Consider the following 20,838-nt stretch of genomic DNA (forward strand, 5'->3'; position numbering starts at 1 on the left):
AGGTCAGAAGGGCACAGGCAACATAACTTGGGAGATAGCGGAAGTTTTACCACAGCCCTCTGACCTCTGCAGAACCATTCGACATGAAAAGGAAGCACTTCCAAACGTCCAAATCTGCATCCTACAGGAACTCCTCCTCTCTCATGTTTGGAGGGCTTCATCTCTAGGGTGTGTCCAATCAACGGCAATCCTCCCTTCCCACACAAAATACGAACACTAGAATTCTAAAACCCTTATGAATGCCAGGCAGGGGGTGTGTTACATGTTCCCATGTAATTTGGTTTCTGAAATGGAGAACTGATACTCTTACATGACTCTTGAGAGCTGGGGCTTCAAGAAAACCAACAAATATTAAAAGAATTAGCTACAACTCATCCTCCTCTAGATCAGCACATGGAGGTCTTTACCAAGACACAGATCAGACAGAAGGACAGCCACCAGAATAGTTGAAATGGGGTTGGCAGAATTTTATGAGTAAAAATGAGGCTGCTTACAGCACAAGCTTCACTGCAGAGGTTTTGACACGCCTAGCCTTTACAAACTTTTAAGTAGAAAGAAAATTGCCCACATTGATTTTAATGTTTCTCAAAGTTGCCTGGATAAATAATCTGCCCTTTTTTAAGCTGCTGTCAGTTTCCAAGTCAAAAGTGACACGAGTGCTACTGTGAACAGTGGATTCTGATCTGCAGGCTCAGTCTGATCTTTGAGCTGACAGTCTACATTCAGAGCCAGACAGCAGTTTCCAGAGCTTAGATACGATTATAGAAGTAAAACACTGCTCATCCCAGACATCACTCCTTGCCTGGGACGGCACATCTTCTTCAACACAGATGACTTGATTTGCACAAGCACCTTGAACCAGGCTGCTGCTAAAGTGGGCACTCAGGATGGCCAGTGAATTCACAGCCTCCTGGAAAGCTTAGAGGTCACAGGATCACTCACCCTGGGAGAGCTAGTGGGTGGCACAAAGTTCAGCAAACTCAGGACATTGTACCATGAGAGGCTCTGCTCCTTCACACGCTCCGGATCAGTCTGGTTAACCAACAGAGAGAATGCTATAGCCATTGCCACCTACTTTTAAAATAGTTTATTTCTGGTCTTAAAATATACATCAGTTTGAAAATTTCAGAAAAAAAAACCCACATTAGTTACAGATTAACAGTCTGGAGTTGGGACGCTGAAAGTGGGGTCAGTTCAAGTCCCCAGAGCCATTTGTGCTGGAGGTGAGCAGAAGCCCAGAGGGCAGGCACTGTGCCTGCCAGGAGAGAGCTCTGTTCCTCTTGAGGCCACTGCTCCCCCTCAACCTCTGCTGGCAGCCTAAAGCTGCAAATAAGTGTCTGGTGAGGTGTTAGGCACTCCTTTGCCACCCCTCCCTTTCTGCACTGTTTTGCTTTGAAGTCTACCTTGACCAAAAGCAGAGGGAGGCTGGCTCTGCCCAGCACCATAAGCACCAGCTGCTTCAGCAACAGTAGGTTTTGTCCTGACCAGCATGGCAGGATTCAGGGGAGATGGGGCTCAGCCCTGAGGGGCAATGCCTCCCCCACTGCCCAAGTGGCTGTGCTGTCCCACAGGGAGGCCACCAGTAGCCTTTAGAGTCAGAGGGAGCTCATTCAGTAAGCATCCAACCCCAGAAGAAGTCTGTGAGGCAGGAGCCGGCAGCTGCTGCAGGAGTAAGCCCTCAGCAGCCAGAAGAAATGCAGCAGTGGGGTGGATGATGAGAGCAAACAGAAGGACCCCAAAACCACATTCAGGACAGGGAAGATTAGCACCCTGCCGGGCTAGAGGAGGCTGCCACCCTCAGCACCAGCCTGTTTGCACAGGTATCAAGCAAAATACTGTAGTGAAATACTGAGTCCCACCTCCTGCCAGAGGGTGGCATCTAGCTCCACAGCTGTTGAGGTGGGAAACAAGGCGAGTGTGTAGGCAGTAGCTCTAGCCAGGGTGCATAAACCAACCTACACAGCCACCAGAGAGGCCTGCAGCTCCATTTCACAGGCCCTGGAGCCTCCAAGGCTCCAGCTGAAGCCCTGGTTGGCCCCAGCTGCAAGCTGCAGGCCCTTTGCAGAGGCAGGGGTTTGGGGAGGGGAGCAGGGCCCCCAGGCAGCTCTTGGCTGCACATCTTGCTGTAAGCATACGAACAGGAGCTCCCTCCCAGACAGAAGGCTGCTCTCCTCCAGTTCCAGATCCAGCTCAGTGAAGGAGAGGGTGGGACAACAACACAGACCCAACTCAAAAACCAGACAGCAGGTTGAGGACAGTCAGCAGGGTTCAAGGGGGGCACAGCACAGGAAACCAGGCTATTCTCTGCCTCGCACCCCTGCGGGAGTCAAGAAACACTAGACGGACGAGGGCACAGGACAAAATTAAAACAGGATGCCTGGGCTTTGTAAGCCCTCAGAAAATACCTACATCTACAAACCTCTCCCCTTCCCTCCCCCCAAGAAGACACCGATCACACAAGACTGAGAAGAAAAGTCACGCAGTATCACACTACACTAGGAAAAACACACAGAGAGGCCCTGCCCAGAAGGGAAGGCCCCGAAGAGGCACCAGAGCCAGCCTGGAGCCCCCCTGAGAAGGGGATGTGCGAGTAGACCCTGGCAAAGGGCTGCTGCCAAGCCGTGAGGTAGTGCGTCTACAGGGAGCATCTCCTCAGCACACTGACCTTGCATCCCTGCTGGCCCTACACCGAGCCCTGCCCAGAAAAGCCCGGTAGCATCCTTCATGCCTCGCTTGCCCAGGGGGAGACCTTGTTGTCGAGTCTGGAGGGGTTTCTGCAGGCTGGAGGCCAGATCAGAGGGAAGTGCAGCTCGGAGCTGAGCCTCCTCAACACACCCTCATGCAGGCATTGGACTGGCTGCCAACGGCTGTGTCTGTTTATGCAGGGTGGGGAGAAAGAAAAAACAATACACCCCAAAACCAAAGGCTTGGAAAGAAGAAAGAAGCCCACCCAAGAGCAAGGCATCAGCACCATTCAAACAAAGCAACAGCACAGAGAGCAGGGGAAGAGGTGTGAGGGAGGAGACACACAAAACACAAACCCCAGCACCTAGCAGGTAGTTCCTCCCTGAACCACCTTAGCAGGCGGCACCCGTGCCCCACACCACGGCACCAGCATCCCTGCGTTGCCTCAGCAGGGGCCAGGTGCTGAGCCCAACGCAGGAGCCAGCAACGGGGACCTGCTGAGGCAGATACTGGAGAACCACCCAGAGGGCAGCCGGGGAAAACAAAACCCAGCAGGAAAATGAGACCCCAGCAATCCCAGCACATCCCCAGGGGCCCACAGCCACCCGCTGGGAGAGTCTTCGTGCCCCACTCACGGCCCCTGCGGGCTCCCAGGAATCAGACACCACCACGCAGGCACTCTACTCTGTTGGCACAAGTTAAAAGAGAGCAGAGCAGCTGCGGGCAACCAGCATGAGAGCACCCAGGGCCTCAGGTACCTACCTGAGTGGGAAGGGGGAAGGAAGATGCAAGTGTAAAGAGGCACAGGCACAAGGACAAGGGGTACCAAGAATAAGCTCCGGTACAGGCACCAGTGTGAGGCTGTGAAGAGATCTGCGAGTGTGCCAGGGCAGTGGGTGTGCTTCTGCACACTGTGTGTGCTAGTGCTGTGGGTCTGAGGTGTCAGGAAAAAGGGGGACCCCAGCTCTTCCAGGTAGCAAAAGAAGAGAATAAATATAAAATTTCAGGGCAGACCCCCCCAGGAGGAGGGTACTAAGGGAGGTTTCTCCCTCAGAAGGTGGACAGATAGAGGCATGCCACAGCTCTGCAGCATGCGGCTGCTTCTTGCCCTGCCTCAGCTGAGAAGGTTCCCCTGCTCCTGGGCTTGCGTCAGACTGTCCTTGCGATGTAAGTGGTGGACCCCCATCCTCTTGGGGCTGCGGTGTGGCCGACTGAAGGGAGGCTTAATCCTGCCTTCTCCATTTTCCTCTTGGGCACCTCCTTGGCTGCTCTCCTTGCTTCCCTGGAGCAACATTTCTCTCTCCTCAGCTGGGCTCTCAGGCAAGCCAAGGTCCACATAGTCCTTGTGTTTCTCTAGTGAGGGGCTTCCTGGCTCAGCAGTGCCTCCACCGCTTTCCTGCAATAGCTTCTGGGCTTCATCCTGGGAGAAATCTGTACCATAGTCTGAGGAGAAATGGCTTCTGCGGGCTCTGGACTCAGTGCTGTCTGTGTCCACGCTTGAGTCCCGGCTCACAGTCCAGCTGCAGCTCTGCGCAGACTCCTCACCATCCGAGTAAGCCAAGGCTGCCCTACCCAGCTCCTGCATGGAGCAGCTGAACCTCTTCTGGAGCTCAGGGGCTGTGTCACGGCCGAAGGCTGTGCGGTTCATCAGGACCCGCTCTGAAGTGGGGGGCGCCTTGTCCACAAACATACGCTGCCAGTTGGCCAGCAGGTCCTCCTCAGAGCTGGCAGAGCTGGCAAAGGCGCTCGGGATTTGGGGGGGGCTGCTGAAGGGGCTGCTCTGGGAAGAGCCATGAGCCCTGGCTGCTTTGGGGGACTGCTGACAGGAACAGCTGGAGGCTGAACGGCGCCCTTCTGAAGCAGGGCTGTTAGGGAGTGTCCGGTGCCTGTCACAGCTCTCATCTTCACTCTGTACCAGGCTGAGGGAGATGGCCTGGCGTGTAGCATATGTACAGTTGGGCAGGGGGCTGTTCTTTGGGATCCTTACCTTGTCCTCAGAGAACTCAATCACTTTGCGCCCAGGGAACATCGGATGGGGAGGTGAGGGTGTAGGGTATGGGCTTAGCTTCTCAAAGGCAGGCACCTCCTCTGGCATGCTTTCCACACTGCTTTGTGGCTTGCAGCCACCATTCTGCTGTTTCCCTGCATCTCCTCCCTCCTTCGCTACCTGCCCTGCGCTGTTGCAGGCATCAGGAGGGGCTCCACTCATGTCCACATGCACAAAGACATCCTCAGCCATGGGACAGCTGCCACTGCTAGACTTGGCTGAATTCAGAACCAGAGATTCTGGTTTCTCCAAGACTCTGGCAATGACTGAGGTGGGCACAACATCAGATGGAGCCAAGGTGTGGGTTGCTTCTTGACCAGGGCCTGCAGACTCCTGAGTGCTGTGCAAATGCTTATTGACCATGTCCTGCAGCTCACAGGGAAGCTAAGGAGAAGGAAAGGACATTAGAAGGGGGTTGCCATGCAAGCCATTTAGTTCCAAATAATCTGCCTTTTCCAAACAACCTTCATGTGTACTTTGTACTCCTTATCTTGACCCTAACATTCACCTACCTTGCATTGAGAAAGGCATCTCTTTCCAAAGCAAACCTGCCCCATGAGGGACTAACAAGGCTCTCTAGCTGTCACACCAGTCATGTTTCTAGGTCATGGTTCACAGGTCCCATTTTGCAGAGAGAGCAAGGAAAGATGGCACACAGGCTCAGTCTCCAATGCCTGTGAGCACAGATGCAAGGCCCAGCCAGCACATGCTAGGAAGGGGTCTATTGATCTGTGGAAAATCAGCCAGTGGTTGCACTGAAGTGACTCAACAGCCCCCAGTGCTGGGATCCACAGTGCTCCCTGAACGTGGTAATTGCAGCCCTGGTGCCTTGGCAGCCTGCCCGCAGACCAGAATCGATGCCTGCCCTTGTTCCCACCAACTCGACCACCTCATCCTGCTGCCTCACTCTCGCATGTCAGAGGAAAACATGGGGTTTATTACCAAAGCTGCTGGACTGGGGTCTTAACAGGAGGTAAGCACTGCTCCTTGTCCTGCAAATGGGTACTGCTGCTCACCCTGTCACCCTGCCAAGCTGCCCTTACGTTGGTCACCATACCCATACAGAACATGAAGTGGAGAACAGAGCTCCACAAGCCACTCAGTGGCACAGCAAGGTCTGTCCCATCACAGCCAGAAGGAAACTGCGTCCAAAGCTGGGGACATAGGGCACCCTACATGACAACAGCTGGCTGTGAGGCAGACTGTCAGCACAGCTGCTCAGCACCATCCCCCCCTCCAGTGGCAGCTACGTGGGACATGGTGCTCTGGGGGGCAGAATTCAAAGCTCCAGGGAGGGGAGACAGCTGGGAGAGAGGTCAAGGTTACCCCAGCAGTAACTGATACACTGACCTCAAGAGTGCTAATTTGAGACACAATGGGGGAGGGTGACATATTGGTCACCTGCTAAGTTAAAAAAGACAAAGCACATGGTTTTGCTGAGAGGAACATAAGAAGGGATGGAGACTAGGGGTACGGCAAAGAAAGAGCTGGAGTAGGGGCCTGAATGATACTTCCAGCTGAAGTGATGCTACTAATATGAAAGGCCTAAACTCTGTCTTTGCCCAACCTGAGGGCAGGATGAGCTGAAACAAAGGGGGGTAAGAGTTGGTACCAACTTATCCCATTCAGGAGGCCTAAAAGACACTCTGAATGCTGCCTCCCACATTTCTCCTCAGAGCAAGTAGCAAAGCAGAGCCGAACTACTGCTGCTTGACTCCTGATCAGGCAGCGTGGCCCTTCTATGTGGCCAGGTGAGGAAGAGGACACAGCAGGGTAAAAGAGAAGTCTGTCCTCCTGCCAGCTCCCATCAGGCACCCAGCAGGCTATCAAATTCAAGGTTATTGTGCTTTTTATAACAGCTCCTAGCTGAGCTCTGAAATGGAGCTGGCATGAAAGAGGAGCTGGCAGAGGCTCTGTGCTGCCTTCTCAGTGGGAGTGGGAACAGGAGTCCCCCCCACCTCTGTCTCAGGCTGAAGGATGAGAGGCCAACAGCCAGCAGAGAAAGCTGGAAAAAGCAAGATGCAGGCAGAGACCATGAGCCACCCTTCCCCACCTCAGCAGGACTGCTACTCACATCAGCAAACTTGTGGTTCCTGAAGTGGGACTTGTTACACTTGAGCAGCTGTACTGCAAGGTTACAGTCCTGTCGATAGCGTTCCTGCAAGAAAGGACATAAGTGTGCAACAGTGTCAGACTAGCTAGATCTCTTACCTGAAAAGGCACCACCTGACCAGATGCTGCTTGAACAGAAGCAGGAGGCAGCATCTGATGAATGGTTCATGAGGGCACCTGCCATTCCCTCCTCTCCACAGCCATGTATTTTCTTACAACTCAGCCAAGGTGTCGCTTTCAACTCCAGCCCTTGCTCCAGGCATACACTCTGTCAGTGTATCACCTCCCTCTCCCTCTGGGGATTTTAATGATCTCCAGAAGTCCCACCAGATTTGCTATCCCACCCCAGAGTTCTCAGTCATGCCTGAAGACACTGCTTGGTATCAGGCATCTTGCAGACAGACAGACCAGAGGGAGTTGAGAGAAGCTAATAGAAACAAGCACCAGATCCAGGAACTTCTGTATTAATGGTGTAGAAAAGGCATCAGGTCCCTCTCAGCTCTAGAGTAAATGACCCCTCTGTTGGTACAGCCTTGACTCAGGTCAAACCCTAAGCTCAAAAGAGTAAATACATCAAACTTGAAGATCAGTTCTTCCTTGCTCAACCACTCTGACCCTTTTCTGTTTGCCTGTCCCTACTGTTTTGTGCAGCTGCCACTTTCATACACACTGAAATCATTCACATGTGCCTTTACAGTAATGCCTTTGAACAAGAGGAAAAGCCCACACCTCACATACTTCCACGGCCATTTGCAGACTGACACTTACATTGAGCTCCTCCAGCTTATTGATGGTGGTTTTGGCATCAAGCAATTTATTAGTGAGCTCTACAATCTCCCAGTCCAGCGTCTTGCGGTCCATCTCTGCCTTTTTAATCTGGGATGCAAGAACACCAGGCGTAAATCTCCCCAGCACAGAAGAACCCGGCTTCACCACCCACCTCAGTCCAAGCATAGCACAATGACATGTTCAGCTGCAATACAAAAACTTCCAGACAGACAGACAACAGGGACAGCCTTGCTTTTTATGAAGGGAGGGACTCTGGAGGCCAAATGGAGCCAGCCACTCTGGTGGTTACAGAGACAACAGGTTGGGTTTGAAACCTCCTTAATGTGGTTTCTCTTCTTGCAGCACAACCATGCTTCCTCTCTGACCTGGTTCACATGGTGCCTGGTGGAAAGCTAGTGGTTTCGAACAGTGAATCCCATCCTGCCACTAACAGCAAAGACCTCTGGGCTTGTGATACCTAGCCCTCTTCTATGGGGAAACAGAAAAAAACCCACTGCCCATAAAGATCCAGCAGTCAATGCCAAATGGACAAAAGGTTTGTTTGGCAGGGAGAGGCACCATCTTGAAAAGGTCAAGCCCTACTTTAGTAAGAAAAAGGACCTGCGCAACTTCATCTGCAGCTCAGTTAATGCCTTCCCTAAAGCAGGCAATCTTGCTTCTTTAGAGTCCCTAACAGTTCAGGTACAGGGCTGATAGAGACCCAGATATAGCAGCAGAGAGGGCAACATCTCAGAACAACCAAGCCATCATCTTCTCAAGAAGTTCCTCCAACAATTCCCCAGGCTGCTCTGAGGCTGTGACTGTCAGGGCCCAGCTGTGCATCAGGGGTACGCAGCACAGCAACACACAAGGGGGTAGGGGAGGGCAATGCTTCCCACATATGCAATCTCTTCAGGCATCAGCACAATGAATATTAACCCCAAAAATTCAAGTGCTAAAACCAAACAAATCTCATCCTGGGCTACATGGAGGCAATCAGCATCTCAGCTGTTTGACTTGCCTGCTCACAGCCCAGAAGGGAAGGAAAGGGAGCAAATGATGCTCACAGCCATCCACATCTTGTGCAGTGCCACAGCTCACGGGCACCACTTCCCAGCACTGCCATGCTCCAGCTGGCTCAGAGTCAAATGCTCTTAAGAGGGAGCACTGCAAGCTAGGACCTGCTGCATCTGTGGGCAGCTGCTGGATACCAGGTGAGTGCTTGGCTGGACGAGGGCTGGGGCCCCTCAATCTGGGATGGTGTATGTGGGACTGACAATGAAACCAACAGGCTGAGACATGTAAAGAGGAAAAAGAAAAAACACACAAACAAAAAGACGCAACTGCAAAAATCCAGCTTTGGCTGAGAGAGGCCTGAGAGGTGAGTGCACCCAGCGTGTGCCAGCAGCAGCATGGGGAGAAGAGAGAGAGAGAGGGGGAGGGAGAGAAAAGAAACAGCCATGAGTGTTATGAATGCACACAACAGACATACATGCACATTGGCTCTGCTCTGACTGCCCCCATCCTCCCAGGATGACCACCCCAAGACTGGCTGAGACACCCCCGGCATTTTTGAGGAGGACTGAAGCAACATGACAGAATACCATGCAATTATGTTGTGGGGAACCAAAGCTCACATGCATGACCAAGTAGGGGCTCAGTAAATCAAGAAACCAATTCATGATACCAGCCGGAATAGGGAGTAGGTGGTCATGGCCAGAACCTCACCCCTCACCCACTGCCATATCTGCTGGGTAAAGCCAGGACCCCTTCCCTCTCTGCTCCTAACACACAAGTCTCTTCCACCTCTTCTCTGTAGTGTCTTAATAGGGCACTCACCAGGGCATGCAGCTTCTCCTCCAGGTCTTGGTTGGTTCTCTGGGAAGCAGTGTAGCTGTTCTGCAACCTACAGAAACAAGATATATATGGAATGGTTCTCAGGAACCTACTCGAATCCCCTTCATAGCTGCCAAGCAAACCACCAACTCCACAGCTCAAAAAAAACTGGTATTCACAGTACCAAGACAACCAGGCATATTAACTATGCCTCACCTCTGCAACATAATGGCCTTCAGACCCGAAGTTACTCCAGGGAAGAGGAGATTGGCTGGGTGAAAGGGTCTTGCAGGGGAGGGTTTGAATGACTTTGGAGGACTCCTCTGAGCTATATCATGTATAAGCATTTGACCAGTGACAGGCACTGATTTTTTAAACTGAGGTACTTTTCAGGTGAAGTGGTGATGTACTTTCTTGCAGCCATCAGTGGCTCCTTTTGCACATGTCAGATAACCATCCAAGCTGGATCCTGCCTTACATCCAACAGATGAAGAATTTCCTGTTGTTGTCAGCCTCTTGTGCTGGCAGCATTCCCACATTGTACCCTGGAAGAAGTAACAGCTGCAGAGCTTTAACCTCCCTACAGTCTTGGGGTGCACCTTTCTAAGGATGCAGCATGCCTTTGATTTACACAACAGGGCACAGCCTGCTCACACCGGCTGAGGAAGTCCTTGGCGGGAGGGATCTTTCTGACTCTACCCTCTCTCTTGTTCTTTTTCATACCTACGGAATTTGTCCTTGAATTTCTCCAGCTCCTCACGGTTCTGGCCCAGCTCCATCTCCAGGTAGTCCTGACCCGACTCCAGCTCCCTCTCCATCGCCTCCATTTTGTTAGTCACATATGTCAGCCGTCGGCGCAGCTCCTCATTCTCATGCTGCAGTACCCTGAGGCACACAGGAACAAGGTACCACTGAGTGCATAAGGGGTACTCCACACCAGCACACCCACTCTACTAACACTGCCCTGCTCTAGGGCCCAATTCCCTGCACAGGGGTTCCAGGAAGTCAGGAACTGAACTGGCAGGAGACTCCAGGAAGAGGTGCATCTCTGTCAGGAGAGGGAGACTCAAACTGTCTTGGAGTGGGGGCAAAGAAGCACAGGCCAGCTGGCCAGCCATGGCTCCCAGCTCCCTCTCAGGTTACAGTGAGATAAAGCCCACTAGCCAGATGAGCTGCGCAGCTCCAGTGTCCCTTGCTGGTGAATGAAACCCGCTCAATAATTTATCCCAGTCCAGGTTAGAAGAGTTGAAGGTAAAAAGAGTAAAATCATCATCTCCCCTAAAACTGTTCAAAAGCCCTCACAACTTTAATACATGGTGGAGAGAGGACTCCATACACCCTTAAGCCCAGAAGCAGAGGTGGTGGGGTGCGTTTACAGATGTGATCACAGCTGCCAGTCAACACTTCCAAGACAAACTGCTCCATTTCTCCCCAGCCAGGACATGCCTGGTGGTCAGAAGGATTTCCTGTTGTTTTTCATTCCTTTGTGCTCAGTTGCTTGGAGAAACCCAGAAGCACAGCTTCCCTCCGGCAGTTCAAGCTTTCTCCTCACTATGACTTGGAGCTCAGTGCTAGCAGCTGTCTGTGCCCCACACCACCACCAGCAAAGGGCTCAGCTCTCACCTTTGCAGTCAGCAGCAGGCCTCTGCATACTGCTTCTGGTGGTTTACAACAAAACAGTGGCAGCAACAAGAAGGGTTAAGAAAAAGGCACTCCTCTCTCCACCTGTATTAAAGGCTTCATCTCCTACTTTCTTTCACACCCACCAACTCCTCTGCCTGCACTTGCGCTGGGGGTCTATGTTCCCTCCTCCTCCAGGGGGAGAAACACACAAGGCAGAGGTTGGCAAGGCAGAGACTAAAGCTTTGCCCACATGGCCCCAAGGAGACTGAATATGTGAGAGGAGCTTCACTGTGCAGGTGGCACAGGCAGGATGTGAGGAATCAGCACCCACACAGTTGCAGTATGACAAGGATGAAGGGGAGCAGCACACTTACTTCATCCTTTCTGCATCCGTCAGGGGTTCCTGCATAGGGAAGAAAACAGCTGTGAGATTCTTTCAGAGGAGGAGTTGGGGTCTCACACTGTCCTAAAGGGCAGAGTCTTGGTTGCTAGACCCTACCTGTGACTCTTCCTCGCCTGCTCTGACAGGTCATGCTGGGCAAGCTTAGAGCTGTTAGGATCTGTACACACCACTCAGCTGTCTGATACCAAGACAGACTGTGTGTTCTCGTTCAGGGTAGTAGAAGAGCTAGGCTAGAAACCACCACAGAAGTTAGGTAAATTTACTCTCCCACAGTGCAATCTCAGCATCTCTCGTAACATCGTCACCTTAGCTGGTGTTTCAGCTTCCTCCACATCCAGTGTTTGTGGGTAGCAGGAATCTCACAAGCCAACATACACTGAGGATTAAATTGTCTCCACAGCAATCACAACACCCTTGAAGCCCCACAAAAAGAATGAGAGAGAATCATTTGGGAACTGAAAAATGTGCCTACCATTTACACCACCCAGACTGTGCTGTGAAAAGGGTTTCTTTCTGCAGACCTGAAACTAGCCATTGTAACTTTTCCAGGATAGCAGAAGAAACACCAAAGGTCAGAAAAGCCTGTGAAAGAAATGAATGTTCTGGGCAAGATCCCCAGAGACAGCTGGAGCAGGGACCTGCAGAATAAGGAGACAAAACGCAGTGACAAGAGCACACAGTTCAGCTATTCTCACTTCCTTTGCACTCTCTACGTTAACCTGTGAAATGGCTGCTGCCTGCCAGCATGGCTGGGAGAAATTAATTAGCACTAAAGGCAACTCTCTCTTCTGTGAAAGCCCAAGACTGTGACCATTTTCAGTGTCCAAGCTGTACATGGATTATTTTTGGTGCTTGGTACCAACAGCACTGCACAATGCCAAGGTGCTGCCACACTTTAGATTGTCCATTAAGTGTCACAGCAAGCTCTGGGCTGAGAGGCAATGCCACAGACAATTGCGGATGAGGTTAAGTTGCTAGCAATATTACAGATGGCAAACCACCCCAGTCCTGGCTCTAAGACATCACAGGGCTGCTTCCTTCATCAAGTCACACTTTAAAAGAATGGTCCTTACCACCTGCATACATCCTCCTGTCCCTAAAGGCAAAGCATCAATCCATTCTTTTCTTACATCCTGACCCCACATGGCAATCAGTTAATTAATGCAGAATTATCTAACAAGTGCATCCCCTACCCCCACAAATACACACACTAGCAGATGCTAGTGACCAGGCAAAGCAGATAATGATTCCTATTAAAATGAGGTGATGGCCCCAAAGGAGGCTGGAGAAAAGAAGAGAAGGTTTACAAAGACCTGAAACAGCCATCATACAAAGATCCAGTACCCCAAGACAGTCAGACACAGGGCACACACAAAGCACCAGGAGCATCCCAACACCTCCCGACAACAAAGCTGCCTGCCTCCTGCAATCGCCCGCTGTTCTGCAGCCCAGAAAGCCTCCAACTTGCAAACACCTTGGAAGTCTGCATGGGGAGGACAGCACCAGCTCCTGCCTTCCTAACTCCTGGGGGCCAAAGGTAAGCTGGTTCCTCCCAGGAAGATATACCCAACCTGGAGCACAGCCACGAGTGCCACCCACAAGAGAGCAGCTTCTGGCAATTAAGCACCCACAACATGAGGTCTGAGGGCCTGCTCTCACTCTCCCCACTGGAATTACAGACTAGTTGAGATCCAGGTGGGGGCTTTGGCCTCTGTAAGACCCCTGTCTGTGAGCCAGTGGCCCTGGCACCTACCTTGTTCAGTGCCAGGCTGAAGGAAGGGGAGGATCTAGATGGGGTAGGCCCCTCCTCCCGACTCCAGCGTGTTGGACTGGAGAAGGATCCTTTCTCTGGGTAGTTCGGCTCCACTGCACGCTTCTGCCCAAGTTTAGCATACAGATGGTGTGGCTGTAATAGCCGTGAACAGGGACTGCTTTCATCCCTTCTGCCCTCTGCACTGCTTTTCCATGAAGACAGTGAGTGCTGCTGCCCACAGGATGTCCCTGCCAGCCCCAGGTCTGCCAGCTGCTGCAGCTCATATTGACACAGATCTACTACCCTAAGTTTTTCCTTACTGTCCTTCCTCCCAAGGATGGGTTTCTCTCTTAGTCTGGAAGCTCTTTCAGCCTCCTCAGCACACTTTCTCTGGCACGAAGACGTTCCCAGGCCCTCACATTTAATTTCTGATTTTCTTCTGCTTGTGCAGGGGGATCTTTTAGTTTCACGCTTGGTTTTGACCCCTTGCAGGTGACCTTCCCCTTGGCCTTCTGGCATGGAGCTTCTGGAGAAAAGGGGAGAGTTCTGGTCTTGTTCTGCTCCCCTGGTCTCTCCCAGTGAGCGCAAGCGGATGGGACTGAGCACCCGCTGGGTAATCTCATCCAGAAATCTGGAGAACTGCAGTTTTTCCTCTGTGATCTTCTCCCTGTGCCTGACAGAGCCAGCAGCACTGCTGCTGCTGTGCTCCAGTGAGCGCTTCTCCCTACGGCTGAGGCAGACCTGAGGATCACTGTACTTGCGTGAGCCACGGTCACGGGAAAGCGTCTCTACTGAGCGGGACTTGCGCAAGCTCTCGGGTCGTGGGCCTGTCATGTTGGTCTGCTTCAGGATCCCTTTGAGAGGCAGGTGTGTAGAGGAGACCCGAAACTTCCTTGGTGTCAGGACTTCAGGAGGCTCTTTAAACATAAGTGAACGTTCCAGGCTTCTGCTTTTGAAAGAGCAAGTGGGATGGTGTCTTTCATCTCCAGACACCACAACTGTCTCCATGCTACGGCTCACAAATTTGCTGAGGTGCCCATGACTGCGGTTTGGGCACCGCTTCCCACTTCGCTGCCCCATCTTCCCACCTCGTGGAAGTGCTGGAGACACAGTCTGGCTCTTGATGTTCAACTCTGCTCTGCACCCTGTCACTTCCTTCTCACTGCTGGACTCCAGGGACCACGATGAGGAGAAGTTCAGGTTGCAAACCTCAAACCCCTCTGCCTGCTTGAGCTTGCCTGCCTTGGTGTAACTAAACCCTGTTTGCTGGTGCAATGGTGTTAAGCCCTTTGCCACCCGGCAAGCTGTTACCTGACTCTGCTCAGCCAAGATCACTCCATCCTGGTCGTCACGAATGATGGGTACCTCATGGCGGATCTCACGATGCTGTGGGGGTGCCTTGCGGTAAGGCTTCTTTGACGGAGCTGTGCTCGACATCCTCCCACCTGCGTGGCTCTGAGAGCGGGTTACCTGCCAACAGCAGAAAGTGCACAGAAGAGAGACTCACAGGAGCTCCATCGAACCCTAGAAGTGACCCAGCAGCAATTCGGCTCCCCTGGAGTCCCAGAGCAGGTCCCCATGCAGAGTGCTAATAGAGCAGGGAAAGGATGTGGCCACAAGCCTTGAGCAGCAGCTGCAGGAGAGGGAGCAAAGTAAGAGGTAGCTGTGTCCTTCTCCCAGCCAGTGAGAGCAGAGGGCTGGCACATCCTCTCCCCCCCTCTACACGCGCTCACTCACGTAGTTTGTGTGTGCCCGGATTATATATAGCAAACAAGAACAGACCTCACAGCAGCATATTGATTAGGCTCTTTAGGAAAGGCCTTTTCCAATATGGAAACTGCAAGCCTTACGGACAGTGACAGCTGGAGCAGGAGTTATTGATCACATGCTGTCACTGTCAGCAGGGACTATGTGGGAGGAGACTCCAGGCATTAAAGAGCCCAAACCCAGAAGTTTTTGGCTTACACTGGAACCCCAATGGAACAGACCACAGGAGGCTTGTCGAAAGGAGATACCATACCATTAAAGTGCCCACATTGCCAGAAAAGACAAAGACCACCCCCAAGTCACAGGTGGCATTCTATTAGAGCGCAATGCCATCGACATTGGTACCTAAGGCCAGATTTTGCAACAGTACCACTAGCAGAAAGACCAGATTAGTCCCTTTACCCCGAGCCGTGCTGGGCAGGATTCTTCCTGCTGCAGGAGCAGTAGCAGTACAAGAGCAAGAAATGGGGCAGAAGGAAAGCAGCTATCTCGTACACATGGAAGAATCTCCTTTCCACTGCTTTGGGACTGCAGTGGCAAGCAGGAATACTTACCCCCAAGCAGCCAGGATTTCAACCACCCCATTGTACACAAGAAAAGAAGTCTCAGAGATGCCAAGCAGTCCCTGCAGAGCCCAATATCAGACTTTCCCTGATGACAACATATGCATCGTTCATAGTCCCCCTATATTTGGGGTAAGCACCCACTTCTCATTTCCCTTTCCCTTGCAGGATCCCAACACTGATCAAGCCTAGCATCTCAGCAGTCCTCAGAGCCTGACCAGCAGCACTTCAAAGTGTAGGACCTGCCTCAACTCAGGTCACCCTCTCCCCTCTTCTACAGGCAGGGCCATTTGACTCCCATTCACATACCTTCAAGGCAGTAAATGGATACCACTGGGCCAGTGACCTAGCAGACTTCACTTACTTTGTGTTTTAGCCAGTGGAGTTTTATATGTTAAGTGTCTAAATGGAGCCAAGAATTCTCTCCAATTCTTATCCACTGCTAGCTGTGTCTTCTTGACACTTAGACTGAGTAGGAGTCCCCTGGGAGGACCAGCAAGTGTGACGTGTCTGCACCAGGCACAGAGTAGCTCCAAGCCACAACAGGAACATTTGCAAGCTGCCCTCTACTCTGCTAAGAACAAGCTCACAAGAGTTTCTCATGCCTTTCCATAGAACAGCTTCCTTAGGACTAACCTATAAATCTCCACCATCAGAATGGTGGAAACTCCCCCTTACTGTAGTCAATTCCCTCAAGATACCTTTCCCTAAAAAGACTCAAGTTAAGAGATCTCCAACACTTCGGAAAAAAAATCACATCCAGCATACCAAATGTGCATTCTACTGCATCCCCAAGCAAAACAGATGGGTCTGACTTGCTGGGAAGACATTTCTCTTCTTCAAACAATCAAACAGTGATCTAGGGGACTCTTCCATCAATTCATGCCAGGCTAAGCACAGGAGATGCACACAGAGATATCCCAAGCTGAAATCACAATTGTTTCTCTAGTCCACAAGGACCTGAGCACTTACCAACCTGGGCTCAAATTTGAAGCCTCATGGAGCAGGGATGCTCACTCAGATGCCCTGAGGAACAGAAACAAGTAGCTTAGCATCCATCAAAACAGCCAGTTTGAAATCTCACCCCATAAATACGTAAAGAATAGGGAATAGTTATAACCAAGGACAACTGGATGGTCATGTCACTCCAGGCACCTGCCCCAACCCACACCAGTTCTTCTGAAAGTAAATGAGTGTAGGATAGCTGGGCCACATAACCCAGCAAGAGCTGGAAAGGCACCTGGCAAGGACACGTCCAAGGCACTCAGGAAACTGGAATCACACAAACTCCAAGTTAATAAACAGTAGCTTCAAGGGAACCTTGGTTCCAGGAAGGACTAGACAAATCTGTGAAGTGGGACCCTCCCAGCTAATCTCCTCTGGTACTGCAGAGGGATGCTATCTGAGAAGCCTTTGGTACAGAAGCTTGGTAATACTAACAATTATCTCACTCATCCTTTTAAGTCCGTGCTTCTCACCCACAAATGAGCTGGCAATTATCAGACTTTTGTTTGAGCCAAAACATTACATCCTTGTGCCTACAGCTGTGATAACCCACACCTCCATGAGAGAAGGTGGCAAGCTGCTCTGACTTCCAGCAAGCAGCATGCCATGCTCTACCTTGCTGCTAACAGGCTTCTGTAAAATAGTGTCCAGCCAACCAGGGATACAAATTCAGGAACAACCTTCCTCTCTGTTCAAAGGCCAGGGTACCCACCACTACAAGAAGATAATTGGGTTGATCTGTGCACCAGCTGTAAGAGCACAGCTCTGTGGCCATCGCTGCCACTGGCACAAGACATACTGCAGTGGGGCCTTCCCTCCCCTGATGCACTTTTGCTGCTGTGCTGCTTTTTCCCTGTCAGTGGCACCAAGCCCTGAGAGGTGGGACAGGAACGCAGGGTGTGGAGCAGTTGTACGCACATGGGGAGAGCCAGATTGAAGGTGAATAGAGCAGGAAGGCAACCAGGACCACGCAAACTCAAGATTTGCCAAAACAAACTGAAGAGGTGCCCTCGTGCTGGCCCTGCCCCAACATGCTGTCTTGCCCCTTTCCTTACTACAGTAAGTAGTACTTACTGTACTTACTGTACTGTACAGTACTTACTGTAGTACTGTATTACTTTCCTTACTACAGCTGGGTCTTGACTAGCACAGGAGTAAACAGCTTCACAACAGCATAACTGCTCTGTGGGGCAAACTGTAAAGTACGGGGGAGAAAGAAAGAGAGAGGGAGAATGTGCACCTCCAGGAAGGACCAGGCCAGCGTAGTTTGAATCTGCTTTTCCATCAACTCCCAGTAGGAGCTGGTTCAGCACCAAGGCAAAACCACCAGCCACATGGGCTGGCAGACAAGCAGAGGCTTCCAGGAACAGCTGCACCCATGGGTCCACACATGTTTCCACTGCAGAGGTGCTCAGAAAGAACAAGCCAAAGGCCTCCCTGTCTCTCAGCACGCAGTTCCTCAGGCTGAAACAGGACTGTCCGGCTTCCTACCCCAGAGCCAGCAACTATGCTACCTGCTACCTCATCATCTCCACCTACCTGGTAAAGATACTGGGATTTGAAACCTACTCTCATGTTCTGAGAATTTGCAGAGACTGAGAATTTGCAGAGACACTTCAATACTCACAGTGCCTCCAGGCAACTTTCCCTCAAACAAGGACTTACAGATCCAAAGTGATGATGTGTCCCAACATTTCTGTCTGCTTGTCTCCGAATCAGCTTTCCCCTGTCAGCATCCAGCAGCATCTGGCCAACAGCTCCTGAAATATGAGAAAGGAAACTTGGTGTCAGTCACCTATCAGCACAACACATGGAAACAGTCAGGCATGCGCAGAGCAACCTACAGCCAGCTGCCAGGGCATGAGCTGGCAGCAAACTGCTGCACCATCAGGCTACTCTCTAATGCCAGGGCCTTCCAGTGAAATAAGCTCCTTGTCTTCACTGTTTCCCAGAAAAGTACGGTCTTTTAACCATCTCTCCACTGAGCAGGATGCCTGTGCAGACCAGTAACTGATGTCTGAAGGGCAACTGTTCTAGATGGCTCCAGGGGTCACTGCTTCCCCACCTGCATTCCTGTCCAACACCAGGAATCCAGCCTCTGTCATTCTGCTCCAACCACCCTGCCACACCAAACTAATTTTGTTCTGCAGACTTCACTGCACTAAACAGCATAGTTAAGCCCTCCTTGCCTACAATACCTGAGCATCCTTTGCTGCCACAGAGAGAAAATCCCAAGGTGGCTCAATTCACCACACCTCCATTCAGAGAGGAGCAGATACTCTCTGCAGAATAGATGGACCTTGTGCTCCAAAGCAGAAACGGATATAGGTAATACCCAGAAATAGAAGGCAGCACTAATTCTCCTCAGCACCCTATTCACAAGCCTCTTTCTGAAGAAGGTTGCGGTCAAGTCCACATTCTGACTACCCTGGGGAAGCTCAGCTTTAGCCTGGAGCTACTGCAGGAGGTAGCCCTTCAGCTATTCTAATTAGCACTGTAATACAAGAGGAAACTTAACCTCTTGGTTCCTTTTATCTGCCCTTTCCATCTCTCATCAGTAATGTCCCTTAACATTTACAGCCCTCTTCCTAGCAGACTATAGTCTGCAGTAGCTCCAATTCTACCCTCTTTAGCTACTACACACTGTAGTCCCAGTCTCATTTCTAAGGTCACCGACAGTTACAGGTTCACTGGAATGGCTCCCTGAGGGCTACAAGGCTTGGGCTGACACTTGTCAGCAGCAATAGTCACCTCTTCCAGGCAAACAGACATGAACACACAAAGGATCAGAAGACTGCAGTGGAAACCTAACACTTTGCTTTGTTAATGCAAAAAGCTGAGGATTTCTCCACCCCCTCACAAAGAACACATACAACCTCTTTCCTCTTCACAGTGAGGAAGTGCAGTGACAGTGACTGAATGCAGCTGCACAGGCAGCATACAAGCTTGACTCTAGCAGCTTTTACCAGAGAGCATTCCTCAGTGTAAAATCCACTTGCAGAGTAGCTATGTTCTCTGTGTGATCTTAGAAAGGCAAAACCTTTACCATGCACCAGGAACAGATGTGATCTAGCACAGAATTGCTGAAGACTATGCTGTACAGGGCCCACAGAACTAAGAGCCACTTGGCATACCTGCAAAACCACAACACTATCCATTAGGATCACTCTGTCTCCAGTAACAAGAAAGAGGTCAATAGCACACAAAAAAATGTCCAAAAAGGAATTCTTTGGACAAAAAGGGAAAACACCAAAGGAAAAAAAAAAGCAACATTTGTAGGCACCTACTGTCTTCCTGATTCTTGGCAAGTCCCTGGAGGTCTGAGGTAGATAATATGTAGCTTTGGTTCTAGGATGCACAGTTTCTGCCTGCTTGCTGTTGCAGCAGCTGAACATTCCCTGCAAAGAAGCAGAGGACTTGCAGGGTTTTCCTAATTGTCACCTCCTCTTGTGCTGCCTATTCTGACTGTATAAAACAGCCTGCTTACCAGTCTTCAGTCACCAGTCTCCCTTCCTCAACAAAAATATGGTGACTATGTTGCAGAGAATGTTTCTTATTTCAGGCACTGTGTCATCTTTCCAGCCTTTTCATCTCAAAAGCAGCGTTTCTTTAACCTTTCTTTTCATTCAGTAAGATAAACTTGTATGACAGAGAAAACACATTCCATAACACAGCCAGTCACATTTGTCTCTAATGCAACACTACAGAAATATTCATTGGCTATCACAGAGTCAGTGTACTCCAGAGAACTTCAAATGCAATATCCACATGTAAAAAGAATAAAGCTGCTGTCCTGTGCCACATATCTGATCATCATAGCTTTTCACTGTGTGGGCCAACCTGTACTCTGGATGCATATCCAGTACATGACATAGGCACATCCTGCTTTAGGAGGCAACAATGCCACTTCACTAGCATCATAAGAAGCAAAAGCAAGGCAGACTTGTCCAGTTGCCTTCCTGTGCTTATGGATAGAGGCAATCCTAGCCTCCACTTGTCTCAAGCTGGCCTACATGAGAAGCTGCTGTAGTAAGCCTGATGAAGGCAACTAATCAGCAAGATGGATGATGCAATAACTGCATCAAGAGGTCTTGTCCAGGACAGACAAACAAGCCATGTGACATTAAAAGCAGCACCTGTAGACTGCTGGTGCCAGTACAATGGAAAAGCACTGCAAGGTTACTAGCGGACACTTTAACATTTAATGAGAGCGCGCTTTTCATTCACAGAAGGCATCTCAATTAAAAATACATTCAGATCCATTCTGCTGCTGGCT

The 20,838-nt window shown here is 50.8% G+C and overlaps 1 protein-coding gene across 3 annotated transcripts in view; it reads right to left on the reverse strand.

Moving 5' to 3' along the window:
* Positions 1-1,072: 1,072 nt before the first annotated feature.
* TJAP1 (tight junction associated protein 1) overlaps positions 1,073-20,838 on the reverse strand; it is a 40,246-nt gene continuing 20,480 nt past the window's right edge. Inside the window, exons 3-11 of one of the 3 annotated variants that reach the window (XM_075089218.1) lie at positions 18,228-18,322; positions 16,534-16,583; positions 14,539-14,697; positions 11,446-11,474; positions 10,172-10,333; positions 9,452-9,518; positions 7,613-7,720; positions 6,807-6,890; positions 1,073-5,116 (exon numbers count right to left, since the gene is read on the reverse strand). In XM_075089218.1, the coding sequence (XP_074945319.1) occupies positions 3,800-5,116; positions 6,807-6,890; positions 7,613-7,720; positions 9,452-9,518; positions 10,172-10,333; positions 11,446-11,474; positions 14,539-14,664 (1,893 nt within the window). In that variant the 5' untranslated portion in view covers positions 14,665-14,697; positions 16,534-16,583; positions 18,228-18,322 and the 3' untranslated portion in view covers positions 1,073-3,799. Of the gene's footprint in view, positions 5,117-6,806; positions 6,891-7,612; positions 7,721-9,451; positions 9,519-10,171; positions 10,334-11,445; positions 11,475-11,570; positions 11,685-14,538; positions 14,698-16,529; positions 16,584-18,227; positions 18,323-20,838 lie in introns of those variants that run through there. The other 2 variants (XM_075089219.1, XM_075089220.1) reach the window with 2 other exon arrangements.

Source organism: Phalacrocorax aristotelis, chromosome 3 (genome assembly GCF_949628215.1).
Source record: "Phalacrocorax aristotelis chromosome 3, bGulAri2.1, whole genome shotgun sequence".
NCBI lineage: Eukaryota > Metazoa > Chordata > Aves > Suliformes > Phalacrocoracidae > Phalacrocorax > Phalacrocorax aristotelis.